Source organism: Macaca fascicularis, chromosome 17, assembly GCF_037993035.2.
Source record: "Macaca fascicularis isolate 582-1 chromosome 17, T2T-MFA8v1.1".
NCBI classification, from domain to species: Eukaryota; Metazoa; Chordata; class Mammalia; order Primates; family Cercopithecidae; genus Macaca; species Macaca fascicularis.
The window spans coordinates 25,924,420-25,948,591 of record NC_088391.1 but is presented as its reverse complement, the minus strand read 5'-3'; the positions used below and the strand labels follow the sequence as shown (position 1 = coordinate 25,948,591).

The 24,172-nt window shown below is 35.3% G+C and overlaps 1 protein-coding gene across 5 annotated transcripts in view; it reads left to right on the top strand.

The window, feature by feature from the left end:
* The first annotated feature begins 736 nt into the window (after positions 1-736).
* The window catches only part of ESD (esterase D), a 27,453-nt gene continuing 4,017 nt past the window's right edge, over positions 737-24,172 (top strand). Inside the window, exons 1-9 of one of the 5 annotated variants that reach the window (XM_005585826.4) lie at positions 737-811; positions 4,979-5,026; positions 7,321-7,395; positions 11,592-11,680; positions 14,676-14,774; positions 16,266-16,390; positions 17,430-17,549; positions 19,015-19,113; positions 21,321-21,488. In XM_005585826.4, coding sequence (XP_005585883.1) covers positions 7,328-7,395; positions 11,592-11,680; positions 14,676-14,774; positions 16,266-16,390; positions 17,430-17,549; positions 19,015-19,113; positions 21,321-21,488 — 768 coding nt within the window. In that variant the 5' untranslated portion in view covers positions 737-811; positions 4,979-5,026; positions 7,321-7,327. Of the gene's footprint in view, positions 812-1,233; positions 1,710-4,280; positions 4,417-4,978; positions 5,027-7,320; positions 7,396-11,591; positions 11,681-14,675; positions 14,775-16,265; positions 16,391-17,429; positions 17,550-19,014; positions 19,114-21,320; positions 21,489-24,172 lie in introns of those variants that run through there. The other 4 variants (XM_005585825.4, XM_005585827.3, XM_045377603.2 and 1 more) reach the window with 4 other exon arrangements.

Sequence of the window (24,172 nt, the reverse complement as noted above, 5' to 3'; positions counted from 1 at the left end):
CCACACAGCAGCCCACTTATGAGGTGAATTTATCATTTAATTAATTATTTCTCTTTGTTCAAACATCAGTTATAAAGAACTCGTAAACTTAGGTATTCATTTATTCTGTTTCAGTTTTGAAACTGAAGAAAATCCCCTTTTCAATTATTTATATTTAAAAATAGTAAAAAGAAAGTTTAAAACAATTTGCTTCAATGCTTTCTCAAAATAAAAACATTATTTTGACTGAAAACCTTATTTTCAGTCTGAGTTCCAATTGATCCACAGGTTCAGTCCACAGGTTAATTTAGTCCAAAGATCACTATAGCAAAATGGGCCTGAGCCACACAATAGATTCTGGCAGGTAATCTCCTGTGTGGCAGCTCATCCACACTTAAGTCAGCTCCCATAGCTACACAATTTGTGGAGCCCAATTCCAAACACAAATGTGGGGCCCCGGTTCAACACTTATTGAGAGAAAATGTAGTGTCCTTCTGTTCTGGGGGCCCGGGTAATAGCACAGGTTGCAGGCCCTTGAGGCCAGCCCCAGCTATCAGATTGTGTATTTACAATGTCAGTCTAACCGTTGCTGAAAAATACTTAGCTCTGTTGTAGTCAGATTTAATTTCTCAAGAGGCAAAGTACACTCAACAGTTTGCTTAAATCAGAGAGACCAAAAGGAAAGATTTGCTGTAAATTATCAACTAGCAAATCTTAGTTCAACTTAATTTTTATTGAGGGAAGTGAGGGGTAAACCGGAAACTGATGGAGCTCCCGCTGTGTGTCAGCCACTGTAGATTTCAAAGGATTCTTGTTTATCTCCAGCTACCAAGTAGGTGACTTGGATAGTCTTGGGACAGAGGAGTTGGGAGAGTTGAAATTAGGCCCTAGTTTCTACATAAGTGACACGGAAACCCTCTGCACGAGTCAAGTGAAGCTAGACCTCAAGTTTATTAATGCCTCGGGTTCTTGCTGCTGGCTCTGGGAAGAGTCTGAGCACGCATAGCAGACTGGTCCCAGACATGGTGACAGGGACTAATCTTAAACGCCCCCCTCGTTGGTCCTAGTAACCACAAAGAGCGGAAACGGGGGCGAAGACAAGAGTTGGAGGGAACGCCCACGCGGAGGCTGCCGGGAAGTGCAAAGTGCAAAGGCGGCGGGGCCGTGGGGACTGGACTGGAGAAGGGCGGGTTCTCAGAGTTAAAATTGAGAGTGAGCGGGACCGGAGGGGCGGGGCGTCATGTAGGCGGGGCTGAGGCGAGGCCCCGGCGGCCATCTTGAGCCCCGCCTTTTACTTCGGGTCGCTTCTTCTGGTCGCTCAGCCGCGGGAGGTAAGACTGGGTCCGGGTAGAGGCCTGGACATTGTCAGCCCTCCTGCGGCTGCAGCTGCGGCGGCGGCACGGCTAGGCCTGATCGGGGCGGACGCTGAGGCCTGCGGTGCAGATATCCGCAGGCACGAGCGCAGAGACGGCGACCCTGGGCCCTGAGCGCCACCATCCATGACAGGAGGCCAGGGACCTTTTCCCGTGACGCGAAGCCTTGCGCCTAATCCCCTTTTCTTCTCTGAGCCTCCAACCTAGTGTAACTCGGGGCGCTCGGGCGTGCCACATCCCGGGGGAAGCTCCCGTTTACCTACTGCCCGCTACATTTGTACAGCTTTTTCCTGTTCACAAAGACTTCCCTAGATCCGCAGCCACCGCGCGAACATGTGAAGTAGATGTGTACGCATTGTAAGGAGGGAGCGGGCCTCAGCGCGTTCCTACCGCCCACCGGCGCCTGGTTCAGGGGAATGTGGACCTGCTGCTCTAGGCAGCGTCCACGTCGGGGCACGACCCAGTGGCGCGGTCAGGAGCACTCACCTCGTGGTGCCGAGGGGAACCCGTGTCTTCGGAGTTTGGCGAAATCTGTTCGGGTCGTAAAATGCTCTCAGAGCGCTGTGGGGGACTGGAAGTCATTTCTGATGGGGTCATCAGGGAAATGGGATTGAGCGCACCTGGAAGGAGGGCATTCAGGTTGCAGGAAAAATAATAGCTCATGTTTGTGTGTGTGGTAGAAGCAGCGTTCTAAGCACTACGTGAATTAACTCATTCCCAGAGCAGCCCTATCAAATATGTATTACTGTATCCCCATTTTGCAGATGGGCAAATGAGGCATATAGATGAGCTTGTCCAGTGCCATGTAGTAATAAGTGGTGAAGTCAGACTTTGAACCTGGAGCGTCTGGCCCCAGAACCTGCTTTGAAACCATTGTACCGTGGCATTGAGTAAAGCCACGCGATAGCAACATCCAGGCCATCCCAGAATTATGCATAGTTGAGTTTAACTAACATAATAGGGAGTGAGACCAGAAAAATAATGTGGGACCAAATTATAGACCATATTTAGAACCATTGGTGTTTGGCGTTTGTAGATACCATATTTTAAAAAAAAATGTTTTTTCCCCAGAGTTTAATGGAAATCCTTACGTGGGCAAGCCATGTGAATTTTTATGAAGGAAAAGAGACCCAGCCTAGGCAACATGGCAAAACCTCCTCTACAAAAAATTACCCGGGCATGGTGGTGCCACCTGTGGTCCCAGCTACCCTGGAGGCTGAGGCAGGAGGATCACCTGAGCTCGGGGGCCGAGATGATTGCAAGTGAGCTGAGATCAGGCCACTGCACTCCAATCTGGGCCACAGAGTTTGACCCTCTCTGGAAAAAAAAAAAAAAAAAAAAAGACTGCTTACACACAGGTGGAATATGACTAAAGTTTATATGGAGTTTTATTCATTCTTACATTTCAGTGATCCTGCATGGTTTTAATTTTGACATTTTAATGGCATTAAACTTGAAGAAAAGTGTACAATTAACATGGTCTTCCATTTCAGCGACTTTCTGGTTCTCAGCTACTGGCCTAACAGCGAAGGGGATTAGCAGTCTCCACCTGCAGCATGCCAGGGGGTGGTCAGGCAGTTCTCATCTGCTAATTATTGTGAGCTGGCGAACTGTGTTTTCACATATGACTAATGGATACTCAACACTACTGAAATACACACTTAGGAATGGTTAAGATAGTAAATTTTATGTATGTGTTTTTATCACAGTTTTAAAAATACTAAACAAAAATGACTAACAATTCCATGTAGGCCATATTAGGCTGCAGATGAGCTGTTTATAGGGATCTGTTGACCAGTAAATTAAGTGGATTAAAACCCTAGGCTTTCATGTAGGATTGGTCGTAGTGGGATGTTTTCGAAAGAAAGGGAGAGGCTAAGTTTAATTTCTTATATATAATTAGGATGATGGCAGTGGGAATTCAAAAAGAAGGTAACTTTGAGGCATCTCAAATGTGGATTAGGCAAGATAGGCATGAGTCTGGAAAAGGGAGGCAATGAAAAGAATGTTTTGAAGGTGAGATGTAGAAGCTTAATTTTAGGCGTGATAAGTTTTAATAGCTGGTCACATGTCTTGGTAGAAAGGTCCAGCAAGACATTTCATTATGGGTACTAATGCTTGAGAAAGATTGGTTGCAGAGATGCAGATTTAGATTATTTCACCCAGAAAATGTAGTTGAAATTTAGGGAATGGGGTTTAGGGAAAGAGTGAAGAAAAGGGAGGTGGGAGGAGACAGTGAAAGGGAAGAAGCCAGATCCTGAGTTTTCACTTAGAAGAGGGTTTGAACAGCACAGTGGTGGTCAACAGCCAGTTATTGGAACTGTAGTTCGTTGGTTTTGGGAACACTTGTCTAGGATGTTAAGAGCCAGTGGACTAGGACACCCTGGAAATGAAGAAACATCGAAATCCAAGGAATCAGAGAATGGGAACGAAAAACACATGTAGAGATATATGGAAAACTTGAGACACAGGGAAGAAGGATAAAAATAGAACTCAGATTTCTGGAGGTGGATGACATTTAACTTCAATAAGTAAAGAGCCCTGTCTCTACCGGAAAAAAAAAAAAAAAAAAGTATTCCAGTGTGGTGTGGACCTGTAATCCTAGCTGCTCAGGAGACTGAGGTAGGAGATCACACTTGAAGCTTGGAGTTCTAGGTTACACTGAGTCATGATTATGCAACTGTACTACAACCTGGGCCACACAGCTAAGACCTTGTGTCCAAAAACTAAAAATGAAAAATAAAGGGAAGAACAATAAGGTTTGGCCTTTAGGGGAATGGATGTATTATGCCCTGAGAGACCCTTTCTTCTCCAAAGAATGTTGATGTTCACTAACATTTGGGAAAAATTATGTAACTCCCACTGGCACTGTGAAATTGTTTTTCTGTTTTCGTTGTTGTTTGTTATTTGGGGGGGGAAGGAGGAAGGGTGTTGTTTGGTTTTTTGGTATTCCACCCTACTCTGTCACCCTATTTCTCCCACAAAATCTGTTCTAGAACCTAAATATATATTTGTTCTAGAGCCTAAATGAAACCTATCAGACAAGTGACATGATATATACTATGTGAGTTTCCATGTAAATTTTTCTTACTGAATATCAGTCACTTAATCGTTCATAAGCCCAGTTTTCTTACACATCCTTTCCAGTCACCCTAGTAGTCCTTCAGTCCTCATCTCTTCCCTCCTTTTTTATCCCCATGTTACAAATTCGACTTACAACTAGGCCAGATAGATCCATCTTCCTCTGCTTACCTAGCCCCGACTCTTGTTTTCTTCACTCAGCAGTTGGCTACATCTCATCCTTCAAAATTACACTTGAAAACTTTGTTTACTGATTTAAATAGATAAAAAACTTTCATAGTACTTTTACTTCAACAGATGGTTTTGACCAAGTACCACCAAGCCTTATGGCAAAATAGGTATTAAGGTGGCCTGTGGCAAATAATTAGGTTATGGGAAATTAAGGTAATTAGATTAAGTGGTGATGTGGTATCCCATCAGGGTGTACAGTCACCTACCTCAAAAGAAGAAAATATCTATTGAGAATGCTTGTGTATATATAAGCTCTGTATAATCTTTCCTGTGAAAAGTGTATCCCATTTGTAAACCATTGGTCTTTTTTTCAGAATCGTTTACCATTTGGTACAAGCAAAAAGCAATCAGCAGTTGGACAGGTAATTTTATTGTTTATATGTTACTCTGAACATTGAATGAAAATACCACTAATAGCTTGTTTTAAAACATGCTATTTTTCACTTAGAAAAATTCTATTGAAAAATATAACCACCCATTATAACATATCAGATATTATAGTACATCACAGTATTTCATATCTAGTTCTTAGTTTAAGTCATATTTCTTTTTAAGCCTGACATATTTTTTTGATTTGTAATTAAAGGTAGTTTCTAAACTGGGTGGGTAGAAAAAAATACTTTAAAAGCTTTGTTTTTTAAAAAATATTCTACCAACTTTTAAAAAGTGTTTTAACCTTGTTTCTTCTGGCCAAATGAAAAGCATTTGGTTTTGAATTTTAAGAGCAGAGAAAACTGACAACTTAAGGTTTATTAAAATAGGCGAATAGCAAAGATATAGACTCCTGTGTACCAGATACGTGCTCAGTGTACCATCGTTTGCAAAGTGGATATAGTCCTTTCTAAGTTTAAGTAAATCTGGTTTCCTTGTGGAATAATGGAGCAAATAAATTTTATTTGTTAGTCTTATATGTATGTATTAATATATTAAAATTAGTGTGTATCTCTGTAAGTTCATTATTTGAGATAGGATTGTTAACAGTAGCTAAAGTTAATTTTCAGTAGCATCTCATGGGAGTTTATTATTTAAGAATTAATCTTTTATAGATTAAAAGCATAAAACTGAGCAAATGGTAATTTCTTTGTATACAATTGTAATATAATTCTATAGAATCAGTTATCTTACAGTGTCTTTTTTTAAAAAAAAAAAGAGTATTTAAAGAACTTCTAGAGAGTCAGGACAGCATAGCGGTTAAGAGTAGGGCCTCTGATGTCAGACTTCCTGGGTTCAAATCCCAGTCTTCCAAATAAAACTATTTGGGTTTATTGAAGACGTTAAAGATAAGATTGAAACTAATTTTTTAAAGTATTTTATAAAGACATTTCCTGAATTAGCTTTTTAAGATTATTGATATATATCTTTGAAAGAGTAATCCTAAAGCTCCAGCTGACTGGCATGTAGTAGTGCATTTCACTGAGAAGATCGCCAGAGTGGTAATACCTATTCCTGATATCTAAAGCTTTTTCTTCAATATGTAGGACTTACTGCCTTATATTCTAATACAGTGCTTCTAGCAATAGGAAGGGAATCTTTCTTTGAGAGGTACATGTCAGGATCAGTGTGGTTTCCCTTTGCTTAATAGGCATTTATGATAAAGATGAGTTTTCCAACTTTTTTCTTATATTTATCATTAAAAGCAATAAAATATGTCATTTTACATGTCAGTTTAAAATTATTTTTACATGAAAAATTTAAAAGATTTGTTGGACAGAAAAGAAGTTAACAGACTTATATATTACTGGTTTGTTTTAAAAGGAGAAATAAATGTTGATCTTAAAGTTTCATACCACTTTCTCTTAAAAATTCGTGGGATGAGTAATTGGATCTGGTTTAATATCTAGAAAAATGTGTATCACACCGTAAGTGTTCAGTAATGTTATATATTATTATTACCAAAATCATTATCACTTCATCTTTCTTCCATTTTAAAATCAACTATAATCAGTCATACCAATTCCTTGACTACTTTATTGCAGTTGATAGGCAGACTGTTAACAATTTTTAACCTTCTAAACTAAGGTAATTAATTGGTAACTTAACTTATGTATTTTCTGCCTCTTTTAAAAAGAATTTGGGGCAGTCCACCACAACAAAAAAACTTGTTAATAAATTAGTAATGATATACCAAAGTATGAAAGCTTTTAAAAGTGAGTAACACGTGTAAATGCATGTATAAGAGTTAATCAGTTTCTTAATATTATTTACTGGAGAAAAATGTGAAAAAAATTCTAAGTAGAAAATAGTTGTATGTTCACATAATTTATCTGAAGGCAGTTAGTTGTTTTTTTTTTTTTTTTTTGAGACGGAGTCTCGCTGTGTCTCCCAGGCTGGAGTGCAGTGGCGTGATCTCGGCTCACTGCAAGCTCCGCCTCCCGGGTTCACGCCATTCTCCCGCCTCAGCCTCCCAAGTAGCTGGAACTACAGGCGCCCGCCACCACGCCCGGCTAGTTTTTTGTATTTTTAGTAGAGACGGGGTTTCACCATGTTAGCCAGGATAGTCTGGATCTCCTGACCTCGTGATCCACCCGCCTCGGCCTCCCAAAGTGCTGGGATTACAGGCTTGAGCCACCGCGCCCGGCCGAAGGCAGTTAGTTTTATCTCAAGTTTTTCAGGAACTAATTCTCTGGAAATTAATGAGATTACTCTTTACTAATAGGAGAAGAATGGCATTGAAGCAGATTTCCAGCAACAAGTGCTTTGGGGGATTGCAGAAAGTTTTTGAACATGACAGGTAACTATTAAGAAGATACAATTTTAGATAACCTCTCATTCTGTTGGATTATTTTGTTCTATTTTAAAACAAGTCTTTATCTAGATATCATAGTACCTCATTTTACTTTTAAACTTGCTTGCTCTCTTTCTGTGGTTATCAGTTTGACAATTTTACCAGACTTAATTAGCTGTGGATATGATTGTGTGAGGTAGAGCCTTAATAGAGAAGTATCTTCAAGCTTTGACTTGATGCTTTTCTGAAACTTTATGAAAATGTTTATGTTGCCAGTAAAAATTCTGAAAACATTTTCTTTGCGGATTTCTAAGTGTAGGAAAAATACCTGGACTTCTTGAGGAAGATGGCACACTAAACACATGCATTTGCTTCTGCTGCCTCCAAAACTCTGACTAACAGGGCATTAAGTAAAGAGATGAAGCACTCACACATGCATACATATGCCTATAAAGGCATAAAGAAGCAGGAGACAGGAGCTAAGGATAACATTTTAGAAGCAGGAATACAAATGGAGAGGTAGTACCTGACAGTAAAACCTAGAAAGCTAAATTCTAAACATCAGCAAGAAAAAGCTTTGAAATGACACAATTTATATAAAGCCATAGTAATTGGAGGCACCAGGGACACCTGAAAATAAGGATACAAGTTGAGCTTAGAAAAAGGAAGATTAATTGAAAGTCTGTTTTTAAAAGGAGATAGATCTGAGAGTGTCCCAGTTTTATGCACTGCCTCTTCCTAACTCTGGAGAAAGATTGGAGGTATGTTCTCTAGAGACAGTAAACTGTTTGTATTGGGGAATATCAGACACAATTAGTGGGAGTTGTGATACTGCAAATAGATTAAATAAAAGTTTGCACACTGAGTTTCTTCCACTAGCTTTCAAAATTTGGGGAGTTAGTCTTATATCCTTTAGAAGAATTTCCTTGTGGGGAGTTTGAGTAACCCAAAGGAAGAGATTTCAAGATACTGAGATTTGCCAACAAAGTAATCTAACCAGACCTTACAGTAAAGCAATGGTTGACAATTCCACTTGTAGGCACAGTGCTTTCAACTAGATTTTTAGTGTTTCACTCTTAAATAGCAGTGGGCAGCTAAAGATCACTAGACATTTGTATAAAGTCTTTAATTTGATATGAACTGTTCTTCATATAAAAGGCATAAAAGATATTGACCTCTGACTTTATAGGATGCTATTAAAAATATTCAAGTACATGACCAGGTGTGGTGGCTTATGCCTATAATCCCAACACTTTGGGAGGCCGAGGCAGGCAGATCACCTGAGGTCAGGAGTTCGAGACCAGCCTGGCCAACATGGTGAAACCCTGTATCTACTAAAAAAAAAAAAAAAAAAAAAAATACAAAAATTAGCCAGGCATGGTGATGCACACCTGTAATCCCAGCTACTCAGGAGGCTGAGGCAGGAGAATTACTTGAATCTGGGAGGCAAAGGTTGCAGTGAGCTGAGATGGCACCACTGCACTCCAGCCTGGGCGACAAGAGCGAACCTCTGTCTCAAAAAATAAAATAAAATAAATAAATCCTCAAGTACAAAAAAGCCCAGACATTTAAATTTTGATAGTAGAAATGACAATACTCAATAGAAGGGTTAGTTGAACATTCTAGAAAGTGAAATAAGATAAAAGCAATAAATCAGAAAGGACAAGAAAACTAGAGGACTAGTTCAAAAATCCAACATTAAAAATTAGGAATTTTGGAAAATAGAACAGAAATAGAGGTATAGATGTAAATAATAAAGAAATAATTCAAGAATTCCCAGAACTGAAGTTGCCAGATTTAAAAAGTTGTCTAGTACAATGGATGAAAATAGATCTACACCAACAACATTGTAAAGTTTTAGAGCGTTGGGAACAAAGAAAATTCTCAAACATTGAGATAAAGAGAAAGTAGATTAAGAATCTTCAAAGGTTTAGGTCAGCTCAACGGTATTACTAGAAGCAAGAAGGCAGAGCAGCAGTGCTTTCAGGATTCTGAAGGCTAACTTCTGTATCCAATCATGTTGTCAGTTAAGTGAAAGTAGAATGAAGATGTTTTCATCTATGAAAGGTCTCAAAGTGTATTTCCCGTGCAATTTGGAAGCAACTGAATAATATGCTTCACCAAAATGAGGGACTAAAGCAAGATAGCTGAAGACATAAAATCCAAGAAAACAGATCAGAAGAGAAAGAATTTCCAGATGAGAGGGGCCATATTAAGGCAGCAACTAGAAAGCAGCAGGTCAAAAGTTGGAGATATGGTAGCCAGCAATTACATGCAGCCATTTACATCAAATTAGCTAATTAATAAAACTTCAGTCCCACTAGCCACATTTCAGGTGCTCAGTAGTCACATGACTAGAAGCTGTTGTACTGGACAATACATAAATAGAACATTTTTATTAATATCACTGTAGAAAGTTCTGTTTGGCAGTACTGGTCTGAAGAGATATTTTTAATGTAGATGAAATTGATAGAACTGACTCTATTAGAGAGGAAATTTATGAAACCCATCAGGATTGGGGGAGTTTGGTATTGAATTAGTAATACATATAGAGTGACCACACCAATCTCTGTGCATGAGATTGTATTCTTTTGGTAATTAAGTGGCATCTTAATGACATGATAGGGACAGAGGTTTCAGATTACTTGATAATCCTGTTTTTTGTTTTTTTTTTTTCTTTTACATAAGTGTTAATCATACCACTGTTGAACATACTTTAGACCTGATTTATTCCACAACTGCTTGAGGAAGGTCTTCTTTTAAAAATGTTATTGTAATAACAACACTTAACATGAAATATACCCTCTTAACAAATTTTTAAGTGTGCAAGAAAGGTCGTAAGGCACCAACTATCCTGTAACAAGATTATGCTGTCTCTTGATTTTGCATATTGATAACATCTCTGCTTTGAATATGGATTTGATATGGTAATCTATGAAAGTAAATGTTTCAACTTCCCTAACAAAAGTTGAAAACCTAAAAACAGCTGTCAGAATTTTTTTGTGCCATCAGTCATCAACAAGAAAAGTTGCTTAGAATAATGTGGAAAAAGAAAATCACCAATATGCAGAGAATGGAAGGGAGCATACAGAAAACTTCTCATGATGGAGCCTTTAGTCTATTCCTAACAAGGAAAGACAACCAGTAACAAAAAGGAGAGAATTACTAGCTCAATGAAAACAAAAAAAATTGAAAGAAGAAGGAAAGGAATTCTAATATAGTACATGGCTCATCTCTGAATAGCATTTATAACTTCTTAATATTGATTAACCAAAATTATATATGATAGGAAAGTGGAAGGAGAAATGTAGGGGCATGCAGAGAGCAAAGACAGAGAGGTGAAAGTTAAGTAAAATCCTTCTCTAATGGGAAGTCAATAGACAATAACTAAAAACTGAAAAATCTAGAAGCAGTAATAAAGTCATATTATTTAGATAGAGACATAAATACCAGAAAAATCAGCTAAAAGAGGTAAATTAATTATCTCTGGAATATGGCAAATGAGAAGGTTGGGGCAGGGAAAAACTAGTTTTTCATAACAAAGTTTGTGGAAGTATTTACTGTTTACAGTTACAGTTTACTTTAAACTGTTTAGTACATATAACTTTGATTAAAAAGATAGGTGTTTACTCTGAAGTAGTAAGAGTTTACTTCCATTTATATGATGTTTTAAATAAAGCCATGAGGGATCATTGTTGCATAAATTACTATTTACTGGAAAAATGCCTGTGGTTTTCATCAAAATTGTCTTTTCTAGATTGTGATAAAATATTAGTGATGAAAGAGGGAATTAAGGATGTGTTGCATTTTAGTGCACATGAACAAATATGTAAGATCTCAAGAATTCATTTTTTTATAAAAGATGATTTGTTATTTCGTACATTTCTTTAGAAACAAACTATTTTTTAATAAGTGCCACAATGAATTACATTTATTTTTTCACTTATTTTGCCCAAAATGACAGTGCCATCCAAAGTATGGGCTCAGGTTGGTTTAGATCAGTATGCTCAATTGACCACATTCTTTCTTTAAAGGACAAGTATATTCCTTAAATGTTGGTGGAACCACTTATTTTGAACATTAAATAACTTATTTTGGACCTTTACTATATATCTTACTTTTTATATAGTACAAAATTATTTTGTTTCTGTATTGATTAATGAGGAGCATTAATATTTTGTCGTTGTTTCTGTTAAAACTAGTGTTGAACTGAACTGCAAAATGAAATTTGCTGTCTACTTACCACCAAAGGCAGAAACTGAAAAGTGCCCTGCACTGTATTGGCTCTCGGGTAAGTATTATGCATTTGAGTTTTATAGAGTCGTTTCTATTTTCTTTTTCACTGGCTTACCTTACCCTTTTATTTTGACTTGGTAGGCTTTTTGAGCTATTTATGAAAGACTTTAAGGGCCTGTTGTAGTCTACTCTGTTACTTTATCCTCAGAATAATTTCCAACCTACTGAATTACACTTATTTCACTTATTACACTTTTTCCAATAGACCAAGAAATTTAGCAGGTAATGTAAAGTTCTGTACTCAGATAGCAAGGGCTTAGACAACTTATTTACTTAATTTGTACCTACCCAAGCATTTCTGGAGTTTATAGAGACTTTACTAGTCCGTTAGAACAGTATTAGGTGAAATCAGGACACCAAGATACTCTAATTAGAAATCAGCTATTGTAAGAAGTCAAATAACTTCATACAGTGTTCTCTAAAATATTTTAATTGTACTCCATAGAGCTTCTCTGACAACCTGGAAAGTCACAAAAGAACCCTAAGGCTTCTCTTAATCAGTGTTTCCTATTAAATACTGTAGAATAGATTGTGAAGAGTAAGATTTTGACACCTGCAGTTTTGAAACCTCTATGCTAACTTTTCTTTCACAAAACGTTGGTACTTCATCTTTAGAAGCAAACATTATGAGGAGAGAATCCTAGCAACTAAATTGTGTCACAGAGTACTATTTTAATTTTGTTTCCTTCAAATTGGTTCCTGTAACTTTGATTTAACAAATCCTCCCTCATATGTGTTTCATCAAGGACAAGTCCCAAATACCAGTCTTTGAAAATGATAATAAATATTTCATCTTAAAGGGTAAAGATTAAGTACATCTCTGACTTTAACTCAAGAAAACATTTTTGTGATTGAAGAGCACTGATTGCTAGAAGAGCATTAGGTATTGCCAAAAGCAAGAGCAACAAAATTAGTTATTTAATTGTCTTAGAAAACGTAATATTGTATAGCTAACAATGATCTTAGAAATCATGTAATCCCTAGAAAGAAAATGAAGCCCAGAGAAGCTAAATATTGTCCAGGGTCACACAGTAATACGGAGTTGAACAAGTTTTCTGACTCACAGTCCAGAGCTGTATTTAGTTTTTTCTCCTGTTGTTTTTGCATTTTGTTTCTGATGAGGGCTAGTATAGTCATATCTCTTGGCTAAATAATAACCAGATCAGAAGCACTGAGGCATTGTGTCATAGGTACTCTAATAATAGGGCTCTAAGTTCTAACTAAAATTGAATCTAGCAAGACATATCTGAGCTTTACAAGTATAAAATACAGAATTTTTGTTTGTTTACATCAAATGACAAGACAGTTTCCTTAGTGAGATGCTGAAGATAGACCTTGGAAATTAAGGCTTGATTTTCTGAGTAAAGGTAAGATTGCCTGACCAGTGCACATGAGAAATGGTGACAAAAGAATTTCAGAAAGTTTACTTCCCAGTAAGTCTAAGGAAAACAATGACAGAAAGATTACACAATTATTATATTGCTAAAATAAAGAAATTAGCTGAAATCAAAACAGCCAAACTGAAATCTTAAAAGATAGTTCGTGTGTAGTGATTTGTATCTTTCTCAAGTGAAGGTGACCATTGAAACAGCCCTTTACTAGCTGTGTACCCAATAGAATTGAAAACATGTCCACACAAAAACTTGCACATGAATGTTCATAGCACACTAAAATAGCCAAAAAGTATAAACAAACCAAATCTCTCTCAACTGGTGAAATGATAAATAAAATCGATGGCTAGTTCATTCCTCACCATTCTCATATCATTGTAGTATTAGATACCTATAGTAAAAGAATTAAGTCATCTCCTCTATCTTATGACTGAAAAGCATAGAGCTAGGAAAAATAACAGAAACTTCTAAAAACTGAGGCTAAAACTCAATTTAAGGATGGCATATGGTCACCATTACTCTTTTTTTAGTTCAGTGAAGAATACAAAGATGATCAAGCTAAATTTTGTTGCTGAGAACTATCTGTATATAAAAAAAAAAATTGTATTATGAGGACCATCATATTTGCTTATTTACTGTGAATATTTATGTTTTGGTGCAGGAATAGTGTGATGTTTAATTAGCATATTTGATAACACTTCACTGGGGTTGTTTTAATATTGGGCATATGCACTATATTGTCAATCTACAGTTTGAAAATTTCTGAATTCCCAAACACTGCTGGTCCAAAGGATTTTAGTAATTGAAACTTTAGTAAGTGGTTTATTTATTATTTATTTATTTATTTATTTTGAGATGGAGTCTTGCTCTGTTGCCCAGGCTGGAGTGCAATGGCACGATCTCGGCTCACTGCAAGCTCCGCCTCCGGGTTGACTCCATTCTTCTGCCTCAGCTTCCCAAGTAGCTAGGACTACAGGCGTCCGCCACCACACCCGGCTAATTTTTTTGTACTTTTAGTAGAGATGCGGTTTCACTGTGTTAGCCAGGATGGTCTCGATCCTCTGACCTCTTGATCCACCTACCTCAGCCTCCCAAAGTGCTGCGATTACAGGCGTGAGCCACCGTGCCCGGCCAATAAGTGATTTTAAAAGGACAGTTATGGGATCACTTAAGCTAACACAGTTCTTAGGTTAATACTATTACAAATTTTGTCAAAAAGTGAATTTTAGTGTCTTACTCAAAATTATTTCTAAAGCAAAAAAATATTTTTAATGATATCAAGTGAGCTTGTTTTCCTGCATTATAAAAAGTTTAAAGCTTATAAAACATTCACAATATAGCATGAGATAATTTATTTTTAATAATTTCAACTTTTATTTTAGATTAAGGGGGTACACGTGCAGGTTTGATATATGAGCATATTGCGTGACATGGAGGTTTGCTGAATGATTCCATCACCCAAGTAGTGAACATAGTACTTAATTGGTAGTTTTTCAGCCTTTGTCTGTCTCCCTCTCCCCCTGCTCTAATAGTCCCCAATGCTAATGGTACACATCTTTATGTCCATGTGTGCCCAATAACAATATTTTTTATCTTCAGGTTTAACTTGCACAGAACAAAATTTTATATCAAAATCTGGTTATCATCAAGCTGCTTCAGAACATGGTCTTGTTGTCATTGCTCCAGATACCAGCCCTCGTAAGTGTTTGTGGTCCAGATATCCTTTATAAAAATCTAAATCTTTAAGAGTGTTATAAGTGGTATGATATATACATTATACAATTTGTTTTATATTTTTGCTGTTATCTCTATTAACCTTTCAAGTGGCATCGTGACTCCAAAATACCATGTTATACATTTTCCTCAAGTTTTACTCATGACATGGCTCTTATGAAAGAGGATAGTTTTGCTACTCCCATTGTACAGATTAAGATACTTCAAAGCAGAGATTAAGCAACTCAATTCATATGTCATACTGGTACTACTGTCAAAATACTAATGTGTAATGCAGAGGAAATTATTTTTCTATTCCAGAGGTATAATGTCTTGTTGCATGATAATTACATCTTTTTTCATCTCTATTAACATCAACCATACAGTTAAACAAGTATTAGTTTTAGTATAAATGATTTGAATATTTACATTAGAGAAATGAAAGTATCAAATATGTGAGAACTCAATGCATCAGACAGTTAAAACTTGTTTTATGACTCTAGAAGTTTCAGGAAATAGAATTTAAATGGCAGTAAAACTAGGGAAGTTATATGGCTGGCCTGGCAAGTACTATATTTCCTTTCACAGGCTATATTATACAAAAACAAGGTGTATCTGGTTAGAAATATAATAACAGATTTAATTCAAAATAGCATCAAAAACATAAAATACCAAGGAATAAACTTGAAAAATAGAAAGATATATAAAAAGGAAACTGTAAAATTTTGTTATCATAAATGAAGACTTTAATAAATGGGAAAATGCTGTGTTTCTAGATGGATAAAATGAATCTTAAGACAAGGTCATGTCTTCAAATTTCGTGTTACTGTAATTCTATTCAAAATCCCAATGGTTGATTTTTAACCACATGCAAGTATATAAAATAAAATGTAACAAGTTAAAAAGAAACATAAGAAAATTCCAGTGGAGGTTGGATAGATAGGGAAATGTGATGGAATGAGTCCATTAACAAAGCGTATTAGAAAACATTTTCAGTTCAAGATAGTGAGTTGAGCACAAGCATCTCCCTCCCCACTCCTTTGTAAAGAGAATTTAAAAAGTGCTGGTAGTGAGAGAGGGTCATCAGGGAAGGGATCACAACACATGTCTGAAAGATAAAAAGAAGATATCAGTCCTTTTGACAGGTAAACCAGAGTAAGGAAGCATATGTTCAAAGTACATAAGAAAGAAACTTCATCAACAAAGAAAGTTAGTTTGCCTTACCTTGGCAGCTGAATACTCCAGCTTGGAAGGTCATTTCTTACCTCATTGGCCAGAACGAGTCACATGGTCCCATTCAAGAGCAAGAGGAGCAGGAAGTATAATCCTATCATGTACTCCAAAAGGCAGAGAGCTCACAACATTTGGTGAACAGTTCCCATGCAAATGGACTTGCAGCTTGATCCAAAAGTGTGTTATTAAACATGGGCCATTACTACAGAGCAGATGAAACCACAAGATTGTTTCTTGTTATAGGTGGCTGCAATATTAAAGGAGAAGATGAGAGCTGGGACTTTGGCACTGGTGCTGGATTTTATGTTGATGCTACTGAAGATCTTTGGAAAACCAACTACAGAATGTACTCTTATGTCACGGAGGAGGTAATTTAATTTGTATTGTAATTATTAACTGATGACTGCCAAGAGTTTGATTTTGAACACAGAGTCCTTACAATCCTGAGGATTTTAAACTAGGGTATAAAAGTTATTAGTAAGAATTCCAAAGTTTACTAGTACTATAGTCCTATTTACTGCAATTTAAATTAACAGTAAGTACAATTAAAGGATTTAATCATTATATATTGAGACCTGTTTATACTACCCAGAATAACCAAGAAAATGGTGTATGAAAAAAACCTTTAATTTGCCTGGCAGCCGGTTCATTTGGATGTATTTTATAGTGATAAGCCAAGGCTTAGTTAGAAAACATAAGTGGTAAAGTGTTACTTCTATTAATAATATTTGTATGCTGTTTATGCATTTTCTAAATTTTATATGATCTTCATTGTTAATATGTATACCATAAAAACTTAGAAACAATAATGTAAGTTTTTAATTACCCATAATTCTGTTACGCCCCCAAAACACTTATGTTTTGATATATTCCAGACTGTTTCTATGACTAGTTTTCACATAATTCTAAACTTTATTTTGTTCTTTTTATAAGTTATATCTAAAAATATTTTCCAGTGTTCTAATTTTAATAATTGCATAATATTCTGTCATGCCATAATTTACTTTTTCCTCTTATAGGATATTTATGGTTTTGTATCTATTTTTACCCTAATAAATATGACTGCATTGATTATCTTTGTGAATATCTCCCTAAGGACTTTTCCTGAGAATATATTCCAAAAAGTGAAATTACTAGGTCAAAACTTAAGAACATTTTAAAGGTTCTTTCTGCTTCACCTTCCTAAAGTGTTTTCTAAGAAATCTGTACAATATATTTCCCAGAGATATATTAGTAACCATGGTCTACCTGAGGATTTAGTTTTGTTTTATTTTCATTGTTGCTAGTTCAAACCATTGTAAGATTATGATTTGGCAATATTGATTGTGTAATTATTTTATATAACTTTGAAAATATCTGAACTTATTTTCTTTGATATCTTTTGTCACACTATTATATTTTTTCTAGCTTCCCCAACTCATAAATGCCAATTTTCCAGTGGATCCCCAAAGGATGTCTGTTTTTGGCCACTCCATGGGAGGCCATGGAGCTCTGATCTGTGCTTTAAAAAATCCTGGAAAATACAAAGTAAGGTTATCTAAACTTCGAGTGATAAATATTTCTCTTGAATATTAGGAACCTTCAAAGAGTAAAATTATAATATTGTTAGTATTGGAACTAAACTTTCTAGTGTTGAGAACTTTGGGGTGTTTGATGGGTGGGTATTTAATTTGACCATAGAGTATAAGCTACAGAATCAGAAGCATAGGAATTCAGCAAGAGTGCCTTCTTTTTGGCCTACTAAAAGTATTATAAAATGTAGCTTCTCCTTTCATTGTTTTTATTCCAACTGTAGTTTGGAACACACTTTTTTCCCTTAAAGGTTATTATTACTGATTAATGTTACAGTGGCAGGATCTATCATTTATATTCTTACCAGGAATATCTTTGTAAAGTTGACTTTGATTTTCTGAGGTAAATGATATGATTTGTAGAAACTTAAGAATTCTGTTCTTAATGCCTCTAATGAAAATTGAAATGCAGCTTGATTAAAAAACATCACTCTCAGCCTTTCCCAGAGTCAAATTTGAATTAACTACCATATGTAGTGTGTCATACTGTGCAGAACAGCATGTTACAAGAGTTGAATAAGGAACTGTTAAAGCAACTAGCATCTTAAAATTTCTTCTGCCTTTAAATTTGCAGGGCTATTCATGCCCTTAAGATTGGTTTAATTCATTTCCTCCTCTTAGGAAGAACTTCTTGATTATTTTAGGTGTGCTACTGAGAAATGAAAATATTTCTCATAGCAGTTTCTTGCTGTGGCATCAAATATTTTGTTTTTGGTACACTTTATTATGAAGTTTTACTAATTCATGGCATGACAGTGGACTTTCTAAGTAAGCATTTTTATTTCCATTTTTAAGGCAGTCTATTTATCATGTCTGAGGTAGAAAAGCAAACTTAGTTGATTTTTTTGTCCTTTAAAAAAGCTAGTAGATACCACTAAACATTTACATTGATGAGTACTCTGAAGTTGAGAGATCCCATCTCTGCATCTCATCCAGTGAAAAAGAACATTGTATAGAACACAGAGGTGTATTAAAAATTCTGTCATATTGAAAGGCATTGCTCACTGCTTTGTTGATACTGTTTAAGAGAAATCGTGTCAGATTTAGTAACATGTTCACTAAGGTAAGCATGAACTGTTTTATATTACTATAGATTAATTTTCAGTGCTAAAAAAGCAGAAACACTGAACATAGACTTCTGTTTGTATCTTAATTAAATTACAATGTATTGTTTTGCATTATTTTAGCAACTATATTTATTAGCTCTCTTAATAGAATACACAAAAGATGTATTATGGAAAGGCCTGCAATCTAAGCCAGCAATATATCAAAAGGAAAATTGTTCACAGGGTTTTCGTGGCAAGTCAGAATTTTTAAGCAAGTTGCAAGTAAATTCTATATTTTTAAGTAAGTTGCAAATATCTATTCATATTTAATTTAGCAAAATATAACTTGTTTTTAAATTTCTTTTGTTTCTGAAGTCTGTGTCAGCATTTGCTCCAATTTGCAACCCTGTACTCTGTCCCTGGGGCAAAAAAGCCTTTAGTGGATATTTGGGAACAGATCAAAGTAAATGGAAGGTAGGTACTGAATGGCTATCTTAATACTCATTAAGTTTCAAGTTTGTTTAAAAGGCTGGACATATCACAGACGTTATATTCCTACCCTGCTCAAGTTAGGGCTCTAGAGCTGAGACAACTTAGCAAAAGATATATATATGTATATATATATGTCAACAAAAAACCCTACTTTCTAATTGTATTGAATCATGGCAGATATTCTGGGGCTATATTTTTTTTCTACTAATGGTTAATTTATATTTTTATTTCTCAATTAACATAACTTCTAAATTAACATAACCAAAAAAATACCACATATTACAGGTTGAGCATCCCTAATCTAAAAATTCAAAATGCTACAATGAGTATTTCCTTGGAGCATGAGCTTTAAGCATCATGTAGATACTCAAAACGTTTCAGATTTTGGAGCATTTCTGATTTTGGATTTTTGGATTAGGGATGTTCAACCTGTGTTACTAAATTTGGACTTGCCTCTTACTAATTTTATGCTCAGTTGTGTAATAGAAGCAAAGAAGCCTGGCTTTTTAAATTACTTGTGTATTTTTTTTTCAAAATTCAGCATTTCAGATCTCAATTTTAAATTCCAGACATAAGAGTCTTTAAAAATAGATACTTTGTTATGTCATTTATGTGAATATTCTCACAGCAAGATTACTTTTTCAAGCGTGCAAACAGGTGCTTTCAAGTGGAAATAAAAATGACCCTTTTACCTGAGAACCATTTTACTCTTATGCAGAAATGGGCCATTTACAAATTCCACCAAGAGTTTGAATACTTTGCAAATGAACTCATCATCATGTGCATTGTTAATAAGCAGAAAATACTGGAATGGATAAAAAAATACAACTTGTTTGTCTTAAAGTATTTAAAGTATAGTTCTGTGTTCAGGGTTCATTCCTACATGAACCCTTATTTTATTTAAGGATGATTACTGAAATTCTAACAAATTTTATTTAAGGATGATTACTGAAATTCAAACTAAATAAAGGGTTCATCCTTTAGTAACTAGATTACAGTTTTGTTTAGGCTTGAATTTTTATTACATTTGAAGAATGCTAGAAATGATTTAGGATTAGGTTCTTTGAGAAATGACATTGTATATACATCAGTGTTTTGAGTCTTCATCAGATGCAAAGTCTATGCTAAGTTCTGAGCTGTTTTGTTACGAAAATGGTGACCCTTTCACATCTACCAGGGGCTTATGGTCTAACAGAAGAACTGGGTAAAAGACCAACTAACTGGAGGGAGAAGGTGAGAGGTAGAGATACAGGTGACCTAAAAAGGAATCTAGATAATGTACTTTTCTCCAAGTGACAGTACATTTTACTGTCTTAATTATGTTGTGTTTAAGGTATTATTTAATTTACGATTGAAATCAGAAAACCATGTAGAATTATGAAATCATAGAATTTAGAAGAAGTCAGACCCCACTCTTTTAAGATGAAAGGAAATAGAGTCTTCAAAAGCAGGATACTTAGAAGACAAATCTTTTCATGGTCATTTGTCTTGGTCAATGTATAAAAGTTGTGGTTAATGAATATATATGAATAATTAAGAATATTTCAAGGTGGATGATAAAACATAAAATTGTAACTAGTGGCAGCTCCTCAGATAATAAATTTGAGATGACGTTGATATGATTCAGATTATTCATACCAGGTCTTTCCGAAAGCTTATGTAGATAGCAGAGGTTTGGTGCTGTTCAACAGTAAAAAAGAAGGCTGAATGTATTTATGTCTGGAATTAGAGCCATAAAGAAGAGACATTAAAAAAAAAAAAAAAGATTATCTGAAATAGAGAATATTTGGAAAAAGATCATGGAGTTAGAAGAAGCTTCTAATTTCCAATTTGTGGAAGGAGTTATGAAGAAAAAAAATCATGTTCTTACTAGAGTCAAGAGGAGATTAAGAATATTAAAGGTTTAGAAGGAAAAAGGCCATTTTGTGAAGAATGCCTGAGATATGGGATTCTTGCCACTAGTCTAGGACTGCTTGAAAGTAGGGAAGATACTATTATTAGAAAATAGAATTCCAAAGACCTTGTAAATAAAAGCCTGGCAAGTCAGGTTTTGAACCAACTTAAAAGCATATTTCTGATTTAATCAGCCTAAGAGCTTAAATAACTTTAAATTTCTGTTTGATACTAGTATAGTATTTCATGAAGAATATCTTTGAATTTATTTTTCAATGTTATTTCTCTTTTTACAGGCATATGATGCTACCTATCTTGTGAAATCCTATCCAGGATCTCAGCTGGACATACTAATTGATCAAGGAAAAGATGACCAGTTTCTTTTAGATGGACAGTTACTCCCTGATAACTTCATAGCTGCCTGTACAGAAAAGAAAATCCCCGTTGTTTTTCGATTACAAGAGGCAAGTATTAGGAAACTTTAGCTTGATCTAGATAATGTAACTATGAAAAATTAGGATTCTGTGGTATTTTCTTAACTTTATTTTAGAATATAAAATGCTACTTCTAGTAAGTTTTTAATTATATTCAGACACTTGAAGTGAAAGCCTGCCTATAAAATTAATTATATCTAACACTAAATTTGATAGAAATAGGAAAGCTTTTGGCAGTGAAAAATATTGTTTTCCATCAAACCAGTAAATAACAAGATGTTTAATGCTTGAATGATGATTAATCTTCAACATTAGCGCATACATCTTTCTTTACACAGATACCTTTGCTGCAGTAGTAGTAAAGGACAAACATCTACCCCATTACTCCTTATTTTAGTCTACATTACTACATATTTTAGTCTCAGAAGTTAAGTATTATTTATCACACATGTGCTTTATATTATTTGACTTGCATACTAATCTATACGTTGTGCTACTTGGTATTTCTAGTTGTTTAAGAATAATTGCTGAATCCCAATGGGCTTGCAAGTTTTTTTTAACTAAAATATTTTTGATCGTCTACTACTCACCTAATTCTATATTTGCTACTATAGTCCTAATTAAGGAAATTCTGCTTTTATTTTTAAGAAAAATTCATAAGCTTCAGAATATAATTTAAAATATTTTAGAGTGAAAAATGAGCACTGAAAATTATACATGATCATGATTTTTAAATAAAATTTTATACATGTTTAAGGATAATGTGTCAGGCACATTGATCTAAAATATAATTATGATGGTAAATGTTCAAATAAATCTAGATTTGTGTAATGTGGTACATTACAGTTTGTAAAATGCTTTCACAGCATTAACTCATTGTTAATTCTTACACCACCAAATGAGATATCATTTCTTTCCTGTCCATATGTTTTACAAATGAGGAGACAGGCTCAGAGAAGTAACCTGCTTATCTAAGGTCACATAGCTAGTAAGTGGTGGAACCAGGACTGGAACTAAGGCTATTTGACTGCAAATACTGTCCTCCTGTCATTTATCAAGCCATTTTCAGGCAGCATGATGTGCTCCTGAGGAGCAAAGGAATGGAATTAGAGCTAGCACAAGGAGAAATTGTGCATCTGAGCAGTCTTCCTGTTTACAGAGATATTTTGCACATGTGAAATAAATAAATAAATATATAAATATATATATATATATATAGTGTGAGAAAATGTCAAAAACTAATACATTATATATACCTTGTTGTCTCTTAGTGTCCATCCTGGAGTAAGAACTTTGTTTCAGATTTATTTGAACATTTACCATCACAATTAAATTTTAGGTCAACAACCAGCCTTGAGAAATCCAAATACCAATTTGACTATAAATATAGTAATACGTTTAACTGCAGTAACTATAGCTATAAGTGCATACCAAACCATGTTTTTTCCAAATGACCTTAATTTCTTGGCAGTACCCGTGTTGGATACCTAATTTGCTTCCCCAAAGACTGTGCCCAAAATTTCTGTTGTTTCTACAATGTTTCTGCCTGCCGACAAAGTCTGAAAATCTCTCAAGTTTGTTATGAAAACAGCAGAGTCAGAACATGATGACATTCTTGGAGGGAAAAATAAGTCAACTTATTTGTTTCTAAAATGCCTGTATCCCAAGCAACTAGAACACATAGTTGGCTATACTTAATGAGGAGGAGTCAAGACGAACCATTCAATTCTTCTAAAAAGTAAGAAAGTATTCAAAGCACCAGAGTCACAATCTTGAATTCAGGTGCAGTTTGCTATTCACTTTACTTCCAGCATGATCAGGTTAAGAGTGAACTACACAGCTTGAAGCAGATTTCCTTTAGATTCGTTGTAATTGAATCAACAACTGAATGAACATGCCTAAGTAGTGGCTCCAGAGAGTCTACTTTCAGATTTTCTCACCAGCTTTGACCCAAGATTACCTTGGGTCCGAGAGTTTTATCACCTACTTTATCATTTGATTACAAGTATTGTATAACTGTATTTTCTTGTGGGATAGAAGCTGTGAAAAATAAGCTGAAAATAATAGGGGATATATATAAATAAATGATCTGAGAAGAAAGAAAGTAATTACAATCATGCACATGATTTACCCAATTACATTCCTTTACCTCTTTTTAATGGTGTTAAATGCTCACAAATTATATTTATACTCTGTCGAATGTCAAAAAAAAAATTTTAGAGGGAGGGGTTAGTGCATTGGGGATGCTATTTGGTTATTATTATTGGGGATACTTATTTGGGGATAACTTATTTGATTGTTGGAATTATTTCTCTAGTTCCATTCCTTTGCTCCTCAGGAGCACATCATGCTGCCTGAAAATGACTTGATAAATGACAGCAGGACAGTATTTGCAGTCAAATAGCCTTAGTTCCAGTCCTGGTTCCACACTTACTAGCTATGTGACCATAGATACTTATTTGGCTATTTACATAATTTTTTCTTTTTCGATTTTGGCTTCAGGCAATCTAAATTTTAAAAAAATACCAGATAACAGAATTCTGATATCTAGTGTACAGAGATCAAATCTTAGTCTGAAAAAGAAGGGCCTAGTATGTCTTATCTTTAGTTACTGGAGTTACACTATGAAGAAGTTTCCAGAAACAGTATTCTCTTTTTGTGGAATAGAAGGAGAGGCTATACTACCTCCTTAAGGCTCAGGACCTTTTTGAAGA